General features: G+C 41.0%; 2 protein-coding genes across 2 annotated transcripts in view; both read right to left on the reverse strand.

Moving 5' to 3' along the window:
• Positions 1–7,180: 7,180 nt before the first annotated feature.
• On the reverse strand, positions 7,181–11,472 carry FABP7 (fatty acid binding protein 7). Its single transcript, XM_081904987.1, has 4 exons — positions 11,265–11,472; positions 9,642–9,814; positions 8,309–8,410; positions 7,181–7,417 (listed from the first exon to the last, which is right to left on the reverse strand). Exons 1-4 carry the CDS (start codon positions 11,335–11,337, stop codon positions 7,367–7,369), a joined length of 399 nt encoding a protein of 132 aa, XP_081761113.1. The 5' UTR covers positions 11,338–11,472; the 3' UTR covers positions 7,181–7,366.
• A 4,557-nt stretch (positions 11,473–16,029) lies between these two features.
• The window catches only part of PKIB (cAMP-dependent protein kinase inhibitor beta), a 36,982-nt gene continuing 30,437 nt past the window's right edge, over positions 16,030–22,574 (reverse strand). The window contains exons 2-3 of the mRNA XM_081905489.1: positions 18,840–19,017; positions 16,030–17,887 (exon numbers count right to left, since the gene is read on the reverse strand). Coding sequence (XP_081761615.1) covers positions 17,802–17,887; positions 18,840–18,987 — 234 coding nt within the window. The 5' untranslated portion in view covers positions 18,988–19,017 and the 3' untranslated portion in view covers positions 16,030–17,801. The remainder of the gene's footprint in view (positions 17,888–18,839; positions 19,018–22,574) is intronic.

The raw sequence follows: 22,574 nt of genomic DNA on the forward strand, positions 1-22,574 counted from the left end.
ATAACTCAGTTTTAATTACTAAGTACATGAAGAAAGACATGTTGCATGCCAGTAGGATTGAGTGATTTCTTTTTTTTTAAATAAAATTTTCCAAATTTAACAATAAAAAAAAACATTCCATTTGAATTATACATCCAATTCTAATCTTTCCACTTTCAGACTTCCTTCAGTCTATCTGGAAATTTTCATGTTTTCACAGTTATTCACATTTCTTGCATCTGTATTGTTTTCTTTTTTTAACCAAATTAATCTTAACAATTATTATAAAACAATATTTCTTTCCATTATTGTCACAGAGCTTCTTGAAAACCTACAAACGTTAATTGACCTTCACATATATTCTTAATATACTCTGTAAATTTATTCCAGTCCTTGGTAAATCTCTGGTCTCGCCAGTTCCGAATTCTCCCCGTTAGCTTGTCTAATTCTGCGTATTCCATCAACTTCATTCTCCATTCTTCTTTCGTCGGGATTTCTTTCTGTTTCCATTTTTGTGCCACCAAAATTCTTGCCGCTGTTACTGCATATAAAAACAACTTCTCATCCTTCTTTTTTATGTCATTTCTTAGTATTCCTAACAGAAAAGTTTCTGGTTTTTTAACAAAGGTATATTTCAACATTTTTTTCAATTCATTATAAATCATTTCCCAGAAACCTTTCATTTTTTTACATTCCCACCACATATGATAGAATGTTCCTTCTTTCTCCTGACATTTCCAACATTTATTACTCACTCTATACATCTTTCCAAGTTTTACTGGTGTAACATACCATCTATATAACATTTTCATAACATTTTCTTTTATTGTAGTACATGCAGTAAATTTCATTCCTTCTTTCCACAATCTTATCCAATCATCAAATTGAATATTATAACCAAAGTCTTTGGCCCACTGAATCATTGCAACTTTAACCTCTTCATCCTTAGTATGCCACTCAAGTAGTAATTTATACATTTTTGATAAAATTTTAACATCATTATTCACAATTTCTTTTTGAAATCTAGATTTTTCATCTTGAAAACCTCTTTCCAGCATCTCCTTTTTAAACATCGCATTCAGTTGGAAGTAGTGTAACCAATCAAACACATATTATTTAACTTCATCATATGGCTTCAATTTCCATTTATTTTTTTCTTTTATAATTAAATTCTCATATGTAATGCAACTCCCCGTCATATTGATCTTCTTAACACTCATTACCTCCAATGGCGACAGCCAGAATGGAGTTTTAAACTCTAATAAACTTTTGTGCCTATTCCATACTTCAATCAGCAGACCCCGGAAAATGTGATTTTCAAAACCATTATGCACTCTTTTTTTCTCATACCATAAATATGTGTGCCAACCAAATCTATTATCATATCCTTCTAAATCCAAAAGTTCTGAATTTTCCAACTTTATCCATTCTTTCACTCAGCAAAGACATGCAGCCTCAAAATATAACTTTAGGTCTGGCAGGGCAAAGCCTCCTCTATCTTTTGCATCCAGTAAAATCTTAAATTTTATTCTAGGCTTCTTGCCCTGCCAGACATATCTTGATAATGCTCTTTGCCATTCTTTAAATATCGTAACACCTTTAATTATTGGTATTGATTGAAATAAAAACATTTTTGGTAGCACATTCATTTTTACCGTTGCAATTCTTCCCCAAAATGACAACTTCATTCTTCCCCACACTTCCAAGTCCTTCCTAATTTTGTTCCAAACTGGTACATAATTATTTTGAAAAAGATCAATATACTTGGGAGTTAATATAATCCCAAGATATTTAGCTTTCTTAACCACTTCCATATCTGTTTGTTGCTGTATTCTTTCTATTATCTCTTGGTCCATATTTTTAACCATTGATTGAGTGATTTCTACTTATAATTAAGAGCAACCTTAGTGAGCACCAATTATACTGGATTGTAGAAGTACACTATAGCTATGCAAGTGGACAGCTGCTATATCCTAGAGCTGCTCAGCCCTGCAGGGGAGGTGAAAATACACAACCCCAAAATAAATAAATAAAATGTATATAAAAAAAGCGGACACACTCTCAGGTGTGCCCAGATGCATCTCCAAAGCTTACCCATTGCACTGTGCTGGTCACAATGCTCACCAGACCCTTGTCCTATCACACCCCCTGCATCACAGCATAATGATAATACTGTATCCCACCCATCTGGCTGGACTTCCCCAACCACTCTGGGTGGTTTATAGCAAATATAAAAACATAATAAAATATCAAACATTAAAAAACAATGTCTTATACAGACAACAAATAAACCAATAAATCAAAATAATAATAATAATAATAATCAGCAGCAGTTCACAGTTATACCCAAATTAAAATAACTCCAACCCCAACCCAACAAAAACAAAATTAAAACCATTTAAAACATTTTAGCCAGTTGCCCCAACCCAAGAGCAAGGCAAGCACAAGAGTTGGGCAGGCCAGATCGTCCTCTTATATACCGGCTGGGATTGACAAGGTATCTGACCCTCACCTGAATCCCATAGCTCTCCTGTAGCTGCCTCTGATTAGTTTTCATTTAACTCTTGGGGAAAATAATTAGCATCACATGTCATGTGCATGGAAGTTGCCAAACCAATTAACCAACTAGAAGGATTACTGTTAATAGCACCAGTTTTCCTATAACTTGATATTGCTGGATAGTTTTGATAAACTGCAAACGCATTTTTAGTTTGCTTTCTGTAGCCACCTTGAAACTTTTCTTTATTAGTGCCACTTTGTTTTGTACGATTCCTTGCAAATGAAGGAAAACAACTTTTCTCCTTGTATATGTTGATAATATGTTTTTGGTTACTGAGAACAAACAAGATAAAACAAAAACAGGATTGTTGACTATGACAGAGGTGCCCTGTGTGCTTGCTTGCTTGCTTGCTTGCTTGATTAACAGCTGTTTGGAACTTCAAGGTCTTTGCTCCCCCTTCTTATGGTCTTTGTACTGGACCTGGAGACTCCAATAGAGAGCATTCCATGACAAACAGGGCAAGTGGGCAAAAAGAGGGCAAATGACAGGGCAGGAGTTACACGGAGCAGGGTCTTTTCACTGGTGGTGCCCATTGTATGCCTCGCTCTTCCCAGACCTGCTCTCTTTTGGCCTGTATTTTGGAGCTTTATAATTTAGGAAGACTTTGGAAGAACTGGTTGACAAGTCTTATCAGTTGCTGAGGTATGAGCAGATTTTATTTGCTACTATTCTGTGCTTCTGGTGCACCAGCGTTTACACCAGCATAATAGAGTTGGCCAGGATGCCAGAAGGGATACAATTTATGAGCTTTCTCCATTATCTGCACAGCAGGGGGTGTTCAGTCAACGGTGCAAAGGCTGAGCTGAAGCATTCCCTGCTGGTTACCTGCTTTCAGCAATAGGGGTCGCTGTTTGGTAGTACCCAATAGGTTAGCTGTCAGATTCTAGACCTCCCTATTGGTGGCTCTTAGGTAATTCACAAAATACAGAGTCCATTCATAAAACACAGTGTTAATTCATAAAGAAGTAGCATAAATTTCCATTGCTACATATTGGGTGTATATTTCAGCAGTTGAACATACAAGTTTATGGCCATGCTGTAGTGTAGTGCTTATGTGACTGTGAATAAAAGGTGGCTGGGCTCATTGTCTTGGGGTTTGGGGGGAAGAGGTGACAAAACTGATTTCCAGTTAGTGCCCCTCTTTATTTCCATAACAAGTCCTTGAGTCTGTACTCTGAATAGTGACACCAGGGACCTAGAAGGAGCAGGGCTTGTTAGTCCAACCCCTGCACAGTCTCATCAGGGCTGACCTTAAGGCAACTGGAGCAATTGGGCCAAATTGGAACCCACAGGCCGCTCCTAAGGGGGCCTTTGCACCAGGGCAATCTAGATGGATTTTATTTATATCTATAAGATTTTGCAGACTTTAGCTGTGCTTCAAAGTGGGCCCCACTGGCTAGCCCTGAGTCTAATAGTTGCTGGGCCTGAATTGCCCTGCCCTTGCATGAAGTCTTGGGTTTACAATTTTGGGAGAGGGGAGACTGCCCGCTGGGGAGCGGGCTGGCTGGCGAGGCCCCCCTAGATTTAGAGGCCCTAGGCTTCAGCCCACTTAGCCTATATCTGACACTGCCCCTTATGTTCCATTGTGGTAGATGTGGGGAACCTCAGACCTGAGATCCAGATTTGGCCCTCCAGGCCTCTACATAGCCTTTAGGACTCCTCCCCAGCCACACATCCCATGGCAATGGTCTCCAATAGCCCTGCTCTGAATCTCATTGAGTGCTTTTGCATGGATGGAATGTGGCCTGAAACTGATAACACCCCTTGTTTGCCTAGATGGAGGATGTAGTGTGTGTGTGCACGCACGTGCATGCGTGTGTATGTGTGTGCCTCGGTGTGTAGAAACCTCTGACTCCTACTGTACACAATTAAGAGTCATATCTGTTAACCCACTAACTTTTGCCTCTGGCCCTGTCCGCCTCTGGCATGCAGTTCCTGGAAGGTTACCCTTGAGGGAATGCAGCCCTTTGGCTAAAAAGGTCTCTCCCACCTGTCCACCTTCAAGACTTTTGTCCAAATGTTAGGGTTGGCCCAAGACATTTTGGTACCTGAGGCGAACCACCAAATGGCGCCTCCCTCCTCACCAGGAAAGAAGGGGTGAAAGAGGAGGAATAAAGTTCTACATCGGGATCTGTGGTCCCTGTGGATCCTGCTGTCTGAGGCAGTCGCCTCAGCTTGTCTCATAGGTGGGCCTGCCTGCCAAATGCATGTTCTGTAACTTTGTTACAGAACTTTGTTACAGAACTTTGTTACTTTGTTACAGAACTGAGGACAAAGCTTGTAGCAAGTAATGTAAGGTAGCCTCTCATTCATACGCTCATACTGTGCACATGTAAGAAAGCCACTGCTATAACAAAGAGTGAGGAAAGTGGTACTGGTTGCTCTTCCAGCGATGCTGATGACAGCAGTGAGGAAAAACTAGTGTTTGTAAAGGCAGCTGTAGGCAACAATGATTTCTTTCGAGAGATATGCGTTCAACACTTACAGCGTTCTTTGGGAGAAATAGTGTCAAATGTTGCTATATCTCTGGTCAGCCTTGTGAAAGATGATTATGTTCACCACTGTAACTGAAAGCAATGCTACCACTTATCTGATTTAAATGTGAGCTTTTTACTTCCTGTTGCATCCCATGGGGTGCTAACGTTTCTTGTGTTAAGTAAAATAATAAAGGACCTTTTCCTTCCTCATTGATGATAAGGGAACGCTGTAATCCAGCTATAGCACTAATGGCCTGTAACAAGTTTTAAAAATATGAAAACCATGCAATTGTTATTTCAGCTGGTTAAGTATGCATGCCTCATTACAGACACAACACTTTTCGCTTTATAGGATGGCTCTGAGTTCAAGTATATGATGAAATAAAAGGATGGAATGAGTTCTCATGTGCTGCTGTAATAAGAAATAGTCTGCACATATTTCAAATTGGTGGCAAAGAAAATATAAAATGGGCACTACACTCAGTGTAGTATCTTTGGCTTGTTAAATTGGATAAATAAACTTTGGCTTGTTAAAATGGATAAATAAATACATTTAAATTTATGTGTTAATTAATAAGGACCCAAACCAGTTCAAGTGCAAGCTCAGCACCCATGCACAGAAGATTCTTGGATGAATGCTGGAGTATTTTAAAACCCTAAGACAAAGAAAAGGTTTGACTTCAACACTTTCATCACTCCCCACCATGGCAGATTCAGTCCAGTTGTCTCCAAAGCTGTTTATGATTCTGTCTGGATGGAACCAATACCAAAGAGAGTTGTTTAGACTGGGTGGTCATTTCTTCTCAGCATTGGCTTTATGAATATAACTTCCCATCCAATCAAAAATGTTCCCCCAAAGCATCCTTGTAGTACTGACAGAAGTAATGTGTGTTCTCCAGATACCAACCTTTTAATAATGTGTAGAGGGAACCATCAATTAAACCAATGTGCGGAGCCTGTGGACTTGCAGATGTTGTTGGACTCTGACTCCCATCAACCCCAGCAGCATGGCCAATGGTGAGGGATGATGGGAGCTGTAGTCCTGCAACATCTGGAGAGCATAGGCGCTCCCCTGAACTTACCATCTCAAAGGATATTCAAACGTGTTCCCCACGCACCACACATGCAAATGCTGCACTACATAACTTGGCTTCTTCTCATGCTTTACAACTATGAATTGATCGATATGGTGCCTTTCTTGTATGTTTTGTGGCTTCCTCTTTTAGCTTCCCTTAGCTAAGCAGAAATAACTACAGCTCTTGGGTGCCTGTCAAGAATGCTGGAGAGGACCATTCTTATTCTTGTTAGATCTTTAGAGACAAGGACCTCTAAATATACACCACCATGATAAAGCATTTACCCAATCTTGAGTACACTTTGGATTTTACAATTCTGCCACTTAGAGTGTGTGCTACAAGCTTCAGAATCCTATAAATGTCCAGAATTGTTGCAGCTTATGAAGTTGTGAACAATAAATTCATACACCATCAAATTACTTCTTTCAGTGGTGCACGATGAGCTCACCTGTCAAAATCACAGCAGCATTTTAGAAATAACCACAATCCTGGAGAGGACTGCAAGTTCCCCATGTGCATCGGCCAGAACACAGTAGCCTCTGTGTATATGGATGTATAACTACATATAAAATCCCATAGGGAAGTTTGATAAGATGGGATATTGGCAATAGAAATGGGAATTTAATCTCTTTTCTTTTATAATATGGATTGTGTGTGTCCAGTATTTTGCAGGTGGGATTCAAGCATATGCCACAGGGATTGAGAGACTTTGATCCACCAGATGTTGCTGAACTAGTTCCCATCAGCCCCATCAAGCATGGCCAAAGGCCAGGGATAATGGGAGATGCAATCCTGCAACATCTGGAGGGCCAAAGGTATCCCACACCTGGGATGAGTATGGGTAACAGAAAAGATATAGATGCTCATGTAAGAGAATATGTATATGTTCTAAAGACAGATGGAGTGAGATGAGTGACACGTAGTTTGTCCCTCCCTGTGATCAACTATTGAATAAAAGGGCTATCCCACCAAAATTATTTTCACTGAACTGGACCATTAGTATGAAGCCAAAAAATTCTCTTGGTTTCAGTTTCGTTTGAATTGTATAAAGTGTCAAATATTACTGGAATCCTTAAGTAGACAAGCAAAATTTCAGAAATTTATTGCAAAGTTTTACTGCTGGCAATTTACAGAGCAAGAGTTTGCCAATTTGATGATATACAGGTAAAAAACAAACTAGCACTTGGTTTTCCTTCCATGTCAGCATTGCCCATTTCAGAGATGATAGTCTGAAGATAGTTCTTCATACAAACTCCAACAAGAGATTGACATTTCTATGCTTTTTCATACTGACGAACAGCAACAATATCACCAAAGGTGAGGGTCTGCAAATTCAAGGAGAGATGGGGTGATTAGGACCAGTATGTGCCATTTGGACATAACACAAAGCACCATGTGGATCCTGTGATTCTTCAAGAAGCCATTGTTGCAAAAATTAGCCTGCTTGCAGGCTTCCCACAGGCAACTGGCTGGCCACTGTGAGTGCAGGATAGTGCACTAGATGGGCCAGCCTGATCCAGCCAGCTCTTATGTTCAAAAATTGTGCAAACAGGAGGGGCCTCCTGCATAGTATATTACCTTATCAGTATACTGCATTATGATTTATTTCATCAGTATATTGCACAATGTGGTTCGAGTCAAGAACCATTTTACCAAGGGCAAAGATGTTCACATTAGAATGTACCACTGCAGGTTTTGAAAACCATTAGGGCTTGAAAGAAGATATGGAACAAAATGCAATTTCAAGGGAAACCAAGGAATGAAGAGTAATAGAAGAGAAAGCCTCTTTACGGACCTTTCAATGATATGTTGAGAATTCTCATTAGATGTCCGAAGAAGAAAGTCATGGATTTTCCCGCCAATATGTGATGGCAGGAAGAGGAATTGTTAGAACATTCCCAACTAACTTCCAGCTGAGGTTGCAATCCTAATCTTACTCAGCTGGGAGTAAACCCCAGTGCATTAAGTAGGACTTACTGCACAATCCTAACCATGTCTACTCAGAAGTAAGATGGCTGCACCTTGACTGTTTTTTTAAATGTTCATTATCAGTTTAGTTTATTATTAACATTGGAACTGCAGATGTTACTTCTGCTAAACATGTTCTTTATAAGTGGTCAGAAGAGGGGGGAAGTTATCAAAAAGTTTGAGACATAATACTTCATAGTGTTATCAACATGAGCAAATATAACCTCAATAAACCTTTATTTACTTACCATGACCATTTTACCATCTTTGATTTCTCTAACGAAGTTTGTCTCTTTGCCATCCCATTTCTGTACATGAACTAACTTATCACCATCCATTGTCACCACTGACTGTGGGTATAAAGAACACACATTAAGTTTATCCAAATAATTCTGAGCCCATCTAGTCACAGTTAAGGGCTTTCAAAATCTCTTTATTATCAATGGAAAAATTAATCACATGTGTAAATCTCTGAATTATTAGTCTGAAGCATTTATTTCAAATCAATGAACTTGGTAACAATACAGTTAAAAACAGCTCGGTAATAAAATGCAAACTGTATATAAAAAATAATTTGATTCTTATATACGTAGTTGGTTCAAATAAAGCTGTACCAGAATTCATATTTGACCAGGTGTAGGGACCATTCACACATTTCAGTGAATGGTAATAGATGTCATCCAACCAAGTCAGTGTAGGCTCACTGAAATCAATGGGCTTACATTTCAGTTCATTGATTTCAGTGGGTCTTCTCTGGGTATGATTAACATCATCCAGTAAATGGATTCAATGTTTAGTTGAAACCCTTCACTCTAAAATACTAACGTGGAGTTTGATCTCAAGTCAAGAACACAGCTTCTGATCAGAACAGAAGCATTTCTGGAACAGAGCAAGGACCCATTATTATCCAGCAGATTCTGGACCATTTGAGACATAGTCATGGGGTGATGCATAATGGAGTCATGAATGTTCTTTAGATACACTATGCCTACCTTCCATGCCCAGAGGTCTCTGCTAAGGGGGTGATGCCACTTCCAGAGGCCTTGGAAAAGTTGAAAGGCAAGTATATGATCACATCCCTATACTGAATGCATTTATTTAGAACCAGATCTCATTGGTTTGAACAGGTCTTCCAAGTAGGTGTGGTTTGTGTCATAACTTAGGTGGCCCAAAAATTTAATAAAACCCTATAACCTCATTATTTCAATGTGCTGAATAAGTTCAAATCAATCATTTTTTCATGCCTTCCTTAAAACCAGTGCTATTTTTCTTGACAAAGAGGTGCCAGAACCCACCAAGAATGCCTCTCTTGTTCTCTTATAATGGCAATGGGGCCTACCTGAGAAGTGCTGGAACTGAGTTCTGGGTGAAAAAACAGCCCTGCTTAAAATTTACTTAGTGCTCCCATCAGTTACAGACAAAAAATATCTGTATTCTTATTTTTTAAAATTTGTTTTATGTTTTCCCGACTACGGCAGACCAACACGGCTACCTACCTGTATTCTTTTACTTCCTGTGAATTCTGAAGGATTAGCTTTTTTAAAAAAGTCTCTGCTGCAGCAAAAGCTGTTTCTTACTTACTTTGCAGTTCCTGTCATCTGCGGTAGTTTCATCAAATTCTTCTCCCAGGTTGAAGCTGATTTCTGTGTTCTTGAAGGTACTCTGGGTTCTGATCACCACCTTGCCTCCTTCCTGGCAGATGATCACAGTTGGTTTGGTCACATTCCCAACTTGGCGAGTAGCAAAGCCAACTCCTAAGATTTTTAAAAGAATTTAAAATGAAAATAATGAAACTGGGTTATTTTATATATTGGATTCTGAAGTTTAAAGTGGAGGAGGTCTTGCCACCCCATTCAAAAAATCTTGTTTCCCCTAGAAACAAAGAAATTTTACAATCATCTAGTCCGGTTCCCTGCTCAATGTAGAATCAGTGCAGAATGCAACTACAGCACTCATGGCATCCAGCCATCCAGCCTTGGCTTAAATCCATCCCAGTGAAGTACTTAGATCTCCTTCTGCTTATTTATTGTATTTACAGCTCACCATTCCATTGGTCTGTTCAAGACTGCTCACAAAATCAGAATTGTGCAAGAGCTTACACCGAATCAAGATAAAGTGATTGAAATAAAGATGTGAATGTTAAGTCTGCAATCCTAGGTGCAGTATCATGGGACTTACATGAGAGTCAACCTGCAAAGAAGAAGATCTCATGAATTTTATTTTTCTGTTCAGTCATCTACTTTGCAACTCATTGCATAGTTGTCTATGCACATGGAGATTTCCCCCTCTTCCAATACTCGCTTGAGCTAGCTCGCTGAAAAGCAATAATGAGGATATAGAATAATCAGTGATGCAATTCATTACTTTGTCTACTGACTGCTGCATTTTGCTCACATAGATGACATTTTTGCTCTAATCAGCACCAGGTTTATATTTGCCTTTGCTACTGCAACAGATGTCATTTATTTTCCACAAAAAATAAAGCGACACAAAGCATGGGCCGTCCATTACAGAGCTGAGCCAGTGCGCCCTCATTGTCCCTCAGCTGCTTTTTAATTCACACACAAAACAGTTCCCACAACAGCTATACTGAAAGAGAATTTTGTTTCCAATTCTATTATGCTCAAATATTTACTGCAATGAGCATTTTAGTCCATTAATTTCCAATGGAACTTTTTAATAAGTGCGCTTGGGTATCATATTGTTAGGCTAAGATTCCTGAAAATATTTACTTGGGAGTAACATTCATTCTAATGATGCTAGCAATATCTATGTACATTTACACCCCAATCCTAACTATCTTTTCTTTGAAGCAAATCCACTTGATTTAATAAATATAAGTGCACTTCCAACCATACATGCTTAGAATCTCAGCCTTAGTTCATTCAGACTTACTTCTTCACAAGCATATTTAGACTTGCAAACAGCATTTACCAGTACTTAAATTCAAGCAGTTGTGGATTAGTTCATACCAGTCTAAATTACAGAACATAGTTCATCTTCCCTGTGGCAATGCATGCTTATTTTAAATATTAAAATCATTTTTCGGTCAGTATCACAAGACTTACATCACTGTAATGGGTTAGCATGCTGCAAAATCCCACACTCTATAACTCTGCTAAAGAAGAAACAGTCACAAACTGCATGAGTAGATTACCTAGGATGACCTGGTTTAAGCAGTTAAGCAGTTACTTATATACATACCCAGTGCCTTCATGTACTCATCAAAGTTCTGGCTGTCAATCAGCTTCCAGGTAGCACAGAATGCCTCGACCATTTTAGCTGATGAATGAGAGGGATAGACAACTGCTGGTGCGAGAGCAGGTGTTACTATTCCTGTGTAAGAATCTTGCACCTTCACTCCAGCTCAGCCCCTTCTTTACTGAGAGAAGAGGCATGCAAACTCGAAAATAACTTAAATTGGAGGCTCCACCCAGGCCTCCTCATTGCTCCTTTGAGGCAGAGTAAAGGGGGGGAGGGGGAGGAAGGTTTCCAGTCTGTTAGATGATTGGATCAGGCCACTGGGTCAACAGAGCTGGTTGGACTAGCCATCCTATTCAGATTGGAAATCAGGGGAGGGAGAAGAAGAGGCTCTTCTGTGAGTGAGGGGAATGTAAAAATGTCTGAGGGTCTTTTAAGTTGTGTTTGAAAACTTGGCATAGGGAGGTGGCGGCCTCAAAAGGGAGAGCCACACAATAAGACATTCAGATTAGTTTCCACTGAAACTCTATATGCTGGTGAAGATTTTAAAAAGACACTGGGCTGTTATTTGTCTTGCAAAGAAAACCAAGGATTAACCCCTTGTTCCCTAAAAAGGGGAAAGTATGAAAGATAGAATTAGCATATCTGCCCACCCCTCCTCTCCCCCAACCCATGCCAAAAAGGAATGAAATATATCAATAGGTGGGGTAATATACACTGACTAAGGCGACATTGTTTCCACAAGAAAATGGAGGGTATTTAAGAAGTGAGATATAGTATAAAATATTGTTACAGCGATGTCACTTAACGCAGTGCACACAAAATATTTTTTTCTGACTCTGAATAGAGACAGGCCCAAAGATCTGTGACTTAACACTGACTGCTCCCCCCCCCCTTACGTGCAGAAGAAAACATGCAATAAATCTGTAGTTCAGGGATAGAGCACATGCATTCGAAAGGTGTCAGCTTTTAGTATCTCCAAGGAAGGGTTAGGTGAGAACCTCACCTGAAACCTTGGAAGACTGCTGACAATATTGAGTTAGATGGACCATAAGGCAGTTTCCTGTGTTCGTAGCAATAATTTTGGGGAAGGTCCTAGCTCAGTGGCAGAGCATCTCCTTTGCATGCAGAAGCTCCCAGATTTTATCCCCAGCATATCCCAGTAGAACTGTCTCTCGTCTGCAATCCTAGAAAGCCACTACAAGTCACTATACTGAGCTGGATGGATTAATGGCCTCACTCAGGATAAAGCAGCTTCCTAAATTGCTAGGTAGATAGCCACTGTGGCAGTATTGGGTATATGCTTCCCACCATTGTCATACCTTGCACATACGAACATGGCATTCAGGGATAACAAATCCAATGGCCTCTTCTTCCAATCACCAAAGGAAATCAAGAGAACTGGAGCGACACTTTTGCTATGCAGGCACAGCTGCCCCAGAGTTACTTGATCCATTTTAAGCTAGTTGATGCTGTGGTGTAGGATGCTGAATTTACTGGGATTCTGTTGCTGTGGTATTTGTTGCTTTTACTATATTTTTACTGTTTTATTGTGAATTGCCTTTAGATTTATTTTTAATGGAAGGCGATGTAAAAGTATTTAAAAATAAATAACTAACCCCCTCCTCCCGCACAGACATGCAACAGACCCTCCAAGTGTCCCTATTTTCCAAGGACATAGGGAGATTTACAGAAGCTGTCACGGTTTCTGATCCAATCCAGGAATGTCCCACTTTTCCTTAGGACATCCCTATTTTCGTCGCGGAAATGTTGGGGGGCAAGCACGCAATCCAGGAGGAGCTCACAGCACTCCTATGACCTTACTGTTAGGTGGCCAACTTTGGGGTTGGTTTCATTTCTCCCCCACCCATTGAATGGTCAAAAAGGGGCATGGCTCTGTATCTCCTTACTATCTAAGCACGTCCACCATTTGAAAGCATCCTTTTTGATGGAACCAGGGCCATAATGGAAATTTCTCAAGAGACAAATAGTTGCAGGAATCTGCCTTAATCTTTCCGCTGTGATAAGGTCTCCTAAACTGTTTAGAAATGATCAAATCCTGTGTACACAGCTATCTGACGGTGAAATTCCATGGACCCGGTGAAATTCCAACGACTCAGAAGGCTAGATTACTATTTGGCTCATCCATACTGCCATTTAATGTGGATAGTAAGCTTCTTGTACCGCCAGCAATTTTCCACTGCCCTTATGACGTTTTTCTCCAAATCACTGCCTTCCCACACTTTTTGCTCCCTCAATCCAGTTTTTCTCATACCCTCTTCTTCCCAGAGTGTCCTGGCATGAGATGGTATGTGGTGACTCCCTTTTTCTTGAGATCATCTTTCTCTCCCAGCTCAGACAACCCTTGATGTTTAAGTGTCTTCTAAAAACACTACTTGTTCCCCCCCCCCGCCTTTGCTGTTACATTGTTATAATTTCAGTACATTGCTTTTCCTTTACTCTTGCTGTTGTGAGCTGTGTTTTAAACTGCATTGCAGTTGTAATGTTATGTTATTTTAAAACTTTTGTACACTTCCTTGAGACCAATGTGGGAGGTGTCATAAAAATGTATTAATATATTCTAGCTGTTTAGCATGTGTTCCCCACAGCTCAATAGTGTGAAGTGCATTGCTAGTCTAAGACTTTATCACCAAACAATAATGCAGTTTGCATAGGAGTTTCTGTGTATTCAGAAGTACTGTGCAGAGAGGAAAATCCATGTCCAAGACAGGTTCTGTTCCTCTAAAGTTCAGCTAGCACAAGCCTTATTGAGCTGAAGGCCTGGAACAGCTCAGGCTGCAGGACATTAAATGGTAGCATGCTTCACTTCAAATGGGTGCAGAGTGCCATCTACTGCTTGCAGCAAGCAATAACAACTTTGACTGTTCTTTGCGGCCCATTCACCTTATCTTGGAACTTTACAGCTTGTAAAGAACTTTGGAAACAAGTAAAAGGGTAAAAGACTTTGCAGAATGGTTTTCATATTTTGCAACATTAAGGTAACGTATACGTACACTCCAGTTCATCATATTTAGCTTTGGAAAATAGATGCAGAATCACTGACTTCCAGGACATGATTGACTTGCATGTGATGAGGAAATGTGACCTTTCTGAGTGAATTGTAGGAAAGCATCCATGCACCTGTAGGAAAGCATTATCAGAATACTGTAGTATCTACCACTATCGAACATTTCAATTACCACCCTCCCCAGAATGTGGGACTCAGTGGGGTGGAAAGAGGGCTGGGTTTAGGTTTGCTGAGGCCCTAAGCTACTGAAGGTAATGGGGCCCTTTATACGTCCATCTGTCCTTTGTCAACAACAAATTGTCGCTGTTGCTTGTGTTGAATATATGCTATATGGTAATTTATGGACCTAATAGGTATCTAAAGCCATTTGTACATAACAAATAGGAGCCTACACAGCATAAAACACTATTGCTGTATGTTTTGTTTTATTTTTATCTTATATTTCGGAAATGTACATCCAGTTTTTTTCTTTAATTTTTTTGGGCGCCCCCAAGAGAGTGGGGCCGTAAGCTATAGCTTGTTTAGCTTATACGTCAATCCAGCACTGGGTGGAACACGGTGTAGTACCAAGTGGAGTATGTGCACATGGAATGAGGTTCGCTTGCACAATGAGATTTTCCCCTCCTTTATTCCCCAAGTTTCCCTAAACTTGTTCTGGTTTACCCCTGAACCCTCCAGAATAGACTTGGGGGGCACACAGGAGGGAAGTGAGGGAGAAAGTCTCATTGTGCAAGCAGGCCTTTTTCCATGCACACAACTCAGCTGAATCCTGCCCAGAGGGAGGCCACAACATTTGGTACAAATTGCTACACACTTGCCGTGGAGCATAGGAGGATGAATGCAGCATCTGTGGTGTGAAATAGACGGGAGGAGAAACCCATTTCCCTGTCACAGAATGTTGTTTGCAGCAGAGACCAAGGTATGCTGGAGCTGCATGCAATCTTATCAAGAGACTGGCTAGCAGAACCCAGGCTGGGTGCAGTCAAATGATGCCACAGGCCTCCCTGAACAATACTGAGCTACAGTAGATGAACCAATGATCTGACTGATCCTGAGGTCATTTCCTGTGTTCCTAACAAGTGAGAAAATTCTGGTTTTCTGACTTGTCACCTGCAAGGCCTGTAACAAACAATTGCTAGGTATCCGATGCATACATTTTTTCCTAGCTGATAGCCAAACTTCCGCTTGGGTCAATTCTTGGCAAGGAAGGATGGGGATCATCTTGCCCGTTTCTAATTTCTGTATTACATGATAGTTCTGTATGATGCTGATGTGTGGCATGTGGTAATGATGGCAATTATTGGCACAACTGTACAACCCACTACATTTTACAACTCATTACCCAAGGCATCTTTGGCAGTGCCTGGAGACAGATAGTCAGGTTGTGTATCCACAGCAGTGACTAGAGGAGGAATGACTGCTGGAAGGAGTGCAGAGAGAAGAAACATCTGTAACAGTGGAACTGGATGCCTTCATCTGCCCACCTGCAATAAAACATGTCTCTCCTGTATTGGTCTCTACAGCCACAGCAGGTGCTGTAACTGTCCAATGGTTTGACTTTACCCCTAAAGGTGCACTCTTCCATTGTCTCCCTAGACAGATGGATGCCAACAACAACAACTTTGAATGCCAGAGCAAATAACAAATTTGGATGGTACTCCATCCAAAAATATACTGCTATGGGTGCAAGAACTGATACAAGTATGCTCTTGAATTGCTGTACAAATAACATATGCAGTATATTTTAAATACAACCTTTATTATAAAATGTGAATCAATCCTTTGGTACAGGCAAAATATATATTGAAAGAAAATGCTTTGAATGTTGATTTTAACAGGATCAGTTATGAGCCAATAAACCCACACCCTAACTCAAGTGAAAAGTTTGCGTCCCTGGGTCTTGTGAAGACACAAGTGACAAAAGACAAACAAAGACCAAATGAAGAGACAACCAATTTCATTTTTCATGCTGAAATGAAATAAAAGTTTAAATCAATTACAAATGCCACTAGTTCACTTTAGAAACTTATGGATACACAGAAGGTTGAGATCACTGAAGAAGTCAGATTTGAGAAAGGCCAGCGCAGAATGCTCTCAAAAGGATTTTAAAATCCTAAGTGATCTCAGTGCCTTGTGACATTTTGAAGGAGTGAGGAAAGAGTGTTTTTCATTTTCCTCTGTATACCAGGACGTCTCTAGAGTCCAAACTTCAAAAGGGTATCCTGGGGTTATAGACAGGTGGCATTCCATTTCCTCCAAAGATTAGACAGCCTACTATGTCAAAAATAAATGGCTTAATATAGCCTCGGATTCTGGAGAAATTAAAAAATGATAGGGCTGGGGGAAGAGAGAAAAGGTTACTTTAGATATGAAGAAAGGAGGGCCTTTCCATATAGTAGCACAACACTTGTGCCATTGTTACAAGGGATCCAGAGACCTTTCGTACGATTCAGAGATACTTCCATGTTCTGAACACTCTGTATTCTCTGGCCAGGAAAATGTGGTACTCAGAGCAGCCCATTGCCATGGTGACGGCTGTGTGGAACACAGCTCCCATCAGCCAATGGCTGTTGTTGTGTGAATTGTGCTTACATGAGAGCCATGGGCACTTATTAGATTGTCCCCATGGTGCCTGCCCAACATTCCCCATTCCTGAAACATTGTGTGAATGTGGGGTTGTACAATTTATTGTCTCCCTATCTCTGCCCGAGACACTGATAAACACTGCTACCAGTCTATGTAGACAATAACTGAGTTAGATGGGCAAATAATCTGGTCTGGTATAAGGCCGCTCCCATGTTATTCATTTGTTTACATTTTTAGATAGTGCTCCTTTTGGCTGGGCTACAGAAATGCTGCAAGGAGAGTTCTTAGGGACCTCTTAAAACAAAAAGCAGACTGGCAAGTCTGCCTTTCCTGCATCAGTGCCCTACCATTTTACAGCTTTTAGAAATGGATTGTTATTTCTGGAGTTTGAGCTCTCCTGCTCCACTCTGAAGCTCCCATCTCCCAGGATTCATTTTCTACTTTCTTGTTTAAAGCCTTGGTCAAGCTCTGTTGCTGCAGCACAGTGAACCCTACATCTTTTACATTAGTACAGTGCGCCTCCGGCTCTCAATCAGGGCTAGGAATGTTTCACGTTAAACACAAATAGAAATGTTTTGGATTTATCCTCTGAAAAGCCCCCAAGAGATCAACCTAACAGCAGCAAGTATTTGGGTGGTTGTTGCATTTGATTATTTACACTGTATCCGAGAGGATATGCTGGCACTGATTTTGTTACAGGACTGAAAACAAATCTAAAACCTTGACATGCATTCTGCAGATATTAGCTGTGGACTATAGCACACAAATAACTTGTTATTTCATGGATTAAGTAACACCACTGAAAACCTTCAACAGCTCCTTATTCATGTCTGCCAGCTGTTTGAAGTATTGTGTATTTCAGAGTCTTGCATAAGCTGGGAGTGGAATCTGTTGGCGATCTCCACAAACCAAGCATTTCACAAATATTAGGAATCCATGCTCTTCCCTTCCGTTTCTTGATTTTCCGTTGTGGTGTTGGAAGAGGACGTTTCCCCGCCAGCAGCTCCTTCATCTAAAGAGAGGTGGATATGAGAAACAACGTGTTAGATGTACCCTGAACAGTTTGGTCAAAACATTCTGGTGGTTAGGAGGTTTGGTGAAGAGAATTCCCAGTTAAAAATGGATTATGTTAATATTGGACCATATGGAATTCAGAGAATCTGGGAGGTTCTACAATAAAGCTTTGGATAATGGAGATGATATGCTAATTTCATTGTGCAGGAAAAAAGCATGTATATATTACATACTACATGGAAGGTAGCCTGTTGCTGTTTTTTGTTGTGAAGATATACATTTCAGAAGTTCCGGAGTTCCTCTGGCACCCGAAATAAATAAATAAATACATTATTTATACCCTGCCCATCTGGCTGGGTTGTCCCAGCTACTCTGGGAAGCTTCCAACAAATATAAAAGCGTAATAAAATATCAAACATTAAAACCTTCCCAATGCAGGACCACCTTCAGATGTCTTCTAAAAGTTGTGTAGTTCTTTATCTCCTTGACATCTGATGGGAGGCCCTCTGCCTGGTTCCCTGTAACTTTGCTTTTTGCAGCGAGGAAACTGCCAGAAGGCCCTCGGAGCTGGACCTCAGGGTCTGGGCTGAATGATAGTGGTGGAGATGCTCCTTCACGTACACAGGGCTGAGGCCATTTAAGGGCTTTAAAGGTCAGCACCAACACTTTGAATTGTGCTTGGGAATGTACTGGGAACCAGTGTAGCTCCTTTAGGACTGGTGTTATATGGTTCCGGTGGCCACTCCCAGTCACCAGTCTAGCTGCTGTATTCTGGATTAGTTGTAGTTTCTGAGTCACCTTCAAGGATGGCCCCATGTAGAGCACATTGCAGTAGTCCAAGCATGTACCAGTTGGCCCGTACAGTTGGCAGTCACTAGCTAGGAAATAGTACAACCCTTGGCCATCAATGAGGGGTAACATCTTGTTCTCAATCGTTTTGTCTGCATTACCTTCAGACATTGAGAGCTCAGCTAATTTGTGTGGTAGGTCCGATGTTCCAGCACCAGCGGAAGAACCCAGAATGTCTGGTAAGGCATTTCGGCGACCGGCCCGTCCAGAGGCTGCAAAATCTGTGACCACAGGCTCCACATCAGTCATCTCTGACTTCTTTCCTCATAGCAACATTGACTAGAAAACACAGAGTAGAAAGAAGATTGTCAGCTTCAAGAGTCTAGTGTCAGAGCACAAAGTAATCCAGCTATTTGACAGAGGAAGGTATCTCGCCTTTTGAAAACCCAAATGTCAGCTGGCTGAAGGGAGCACAGAACCAGTTGTTCCTTAGTAAATGTCAGGGGTTCAGCACACCGATGCTGAAATTCTATCCTCAGAATCCACTTTTTCCTTTCTCTCCATTTCCCATTTGTTCTTCAACCACCAGTACTGAGCAGGCATAATAGAAAACTCTCCACATTCATGACTAGTACAAAGAAAAGCATCCACGGACTTTCACAACTTTGAACTGGCAATTTCGTTTTGTGTATTTTGCGGGTAGTTTGATCAGCCAAATAGAAGATGACCAGCTTTCTGTGTTACTGTCCTATCTCAGAGGAGGATTTTCTTTAAGTTGGAGAGAAAACTTCCCAACAATTCTGAAAGATATGGGGTGGGGGGGAGAAGAAAGAATGGAAACTTTTGTTTCAAATGTAAGGCACAGGCTGGGAGCTAGCTGCAGGCTTTCGTCTGAAGAAAATAGATACAAATGGGATTCATAGTACGGTTTTATGGTAATGTGATCTGGTTGCACAACCATATGAAAAGCTTTTTAAATACAGTAGTACCTCGGGTTACATACGCTTCAGCTTACAGACTCCACTAACCCAGAAATAGTGCTTCAGGTTAAGAACTTTGCTTCAGGATGAGAACAGAAATTGTGCTCCGGCAGCGCAGCAGCAGGAGGAGGCCCCATTAGCTAAAGTGGTGCTTCAGGTTAAGAACAGTTTCAGGTTAAGAACAGACCTCCAGAACGAATTAAGTACTTAACCTGAGGTACCACTGTATTAGCATTAAAAACATGTATTTTCTCTGCAATCCAGGAAGCACATTTTTGAAGTTAGAAAGAAGTACTGCTCTGCTATCATGTAACTACAACGGGGGATGGGACGGATGGGACGGATGGACCTGCAGCTCTTCAGCTCCTACCAGCCCCAACCAGCATGGGCAGTGGTTCCGTGATGAGCCACAGATGTTCAACACCCCTGAACTACAAGGGAGAACACCCCCAATTATTTCTAGAGCCTTTCCTGGGGCTGCTGGGAACTTGCAAAGTGCTGTTCCCCATAACAGCGATGTGGTTGCTCAGGCGCAGAAGTGCAGTTGTGAAGATCTGACCCCATGAAGCAGGAATAATACAGCCGTAAAGGGAGATTGGATGTGAAGACCCATAATAAGAGGAGTTAGAATCAGGAAGGATAAGGTGATAAATTCAGATTAGTGTTCTCTCTCCTTCCCCAGAGTTTCCATTTGATGGGCCTCTTTGCAACACCCCAGTCCACAACAAGTGCTACCCTTTAGGATCGATTCCCTGATGTGAAATAATATTGTACAGTTGGGGGAAAGCACCGAGTTGAAAAGCGGGGCTTCAAGCTCATTTAAAATGAGAAATAACCGTACAGACCGAATAAACTTTTGCTCACATTAGGATACATGGACCACACCAGGACATAAGACAGGGATCAGCTGCATATGGAATCGCCCAGATTTGAAGTTGGAGCAGCAGGTGGTGCTGTATGAATTCCTTCACACACATGGCTATTACTTCACAGGACTGGCTCTAGTCACAACAAGAACTCCACAGCTATAAAAAGATATTTTTTGTCATCTGGCCTTCGTAAGGGCAGTGGAGGTCATGCACTCAAAACTATGTCAACAAAATACTCCATCTAGCTGAAAACAAGCCACAAGTCATGAAAGCAACTTTATTCAAGCTCTCGTTAGTTCACACCCTTCTGGAGCAACCCTATGCATGTTGACTCAGGTGCAAGTCCCACGGTGTTCAACAGGGATTACTCCCAGGTTTGTGTGCAAAACACTACAGACTTTGGCTGCAATCCTGTAGGGAGCTACAGGGCTCTTACTATTATCTTATTTGGTTCAGATAAATGTATGAGACCTATAGGTATTCAGTGGTTTTTGTTGCATACTTTATGGGGGGGGGGGGTTATGTTGAGCATAATTGGTCTATAAAATCATGTCAGTTGAGTTACTGACCTTGTACCCACTTAACCTAGGAGTAAGCCCTACTGAGTTCTGAGTAGACATGTATAAGATTGTGTTTTAAAGCCATCAACCAATTAATTCACATACAGTGGTACCTCGGGTTACAGACGCTTCAGGTTACAGACTCCGCTAACCCTTTATTATATTACCTTGGGTTAAGAACTCTGCTTCAGGATGAGAACAGAAATCGTGCTCTGGCGGTGCGGCAGCAACAGGAGGCCCCATTAGCTAAAGTGGTACCACAGGTTAAGAACAGTTTCAGGTTAAGAACAGAATTAAGTTCTTAACCAGAGGTACCACTGTATAAATAAATGCTTTCTAATTGTCTTTGGCACTGTAAACCTTTGGTACACATTAGAGCAAGCCTTCAAGTAAAAAACAAAAACTAAGATTTTCACTGCCAAGTTCTGAGCCATAAAAATATGGCTCAAGAATTCACTTCCAGCTGAAAGAGTTATCCATCTTTCCGGAAGCTTCCAGTTGTCATAAAGACATTTCTCTTTTGCCAAGTATCAGACCCAGTGTGAGCTTAAAAATGAGCAGGGCTTGCCTGTCTGGTGTTTATCCCTCAAGGGAATATGTAAAATAAAACTTCTGAAACCTGATCAAGATAAACATGTCAATATTACCGCATTTGCTCCAACTGTCACTAATGATTCATTCCAAGATGGTTATTAACTAAAGCATAAAAAAAATGCAAGCACAGTTCGCCCAGATGTGGCACAAATTTTCCTGCAGGGATACAAGAAAGGGAGTGAGATTGCTTATTCTTTATTTGGACTATGTCAGCAGCTTATCCTCACTGCCAGCTTAATTGTGGGAAATGATTCACAGAATTCACTTCAAGCAAGTAACAAAAAGAACGCAGATCTCTCAAAGCACCATCACAGTAGTTTATCTCAGGTTCAAACATGGTTCATAGTGGATGGGAGTGAAGAGTTTGTCCATGGAATATTTTAATGGATGTGCCCATCTCACTCCCTCTGTTACGAAGAAGTTCTGACATACGTGGTCCGTTGTTTCCCTCCCCTCCGCTATTATTCCCCTCTGAATGCAAGGCTCATACACGCAAGTGCAGAGTGCTGCTGGGAGAGATGGATACAAATGCACACTTAATAGTTCACCCAGGAAAGGAAACAGTTCCTTGGGAATTGTTATAAAGCTCAATTGCCTCCACTCCACACAGGGTGCTGAAAGGAGAAGAAAAACACATTGCTACTTGCTGTTTTTAGATTGTCCCTTTTGAAACACTCTGTCAGCTGCAAAGATGACGTAAATTCTGTCCTTTTAAAGATAAGACAATGCTGACATGTGCTAAGGTCTGGATTGAGGCAACGGTTCAGATTTCTTGTTTGGGGGTGGGTTCTCAGCATAGCTTAAAGGGTCGTTCTTGCATATATTCAAAATCAAATCGCAGAAGAACAATTTACAGTGGTACCTCGGGTTAAGTACTTAATTCATTCCGGAGG

Source organism: Podarcis melisellensis (assembly GCF_964234715.1).
Source record: "Podarcis melisellensis genome assembly, chromosome: 3".
Taxonomy (NCBI): Eukaryota; Metazoa; Chordata; class Lepidosauria; order Squamata; family Lacertidae; genus Podarcis; species Podarcis melisellensis.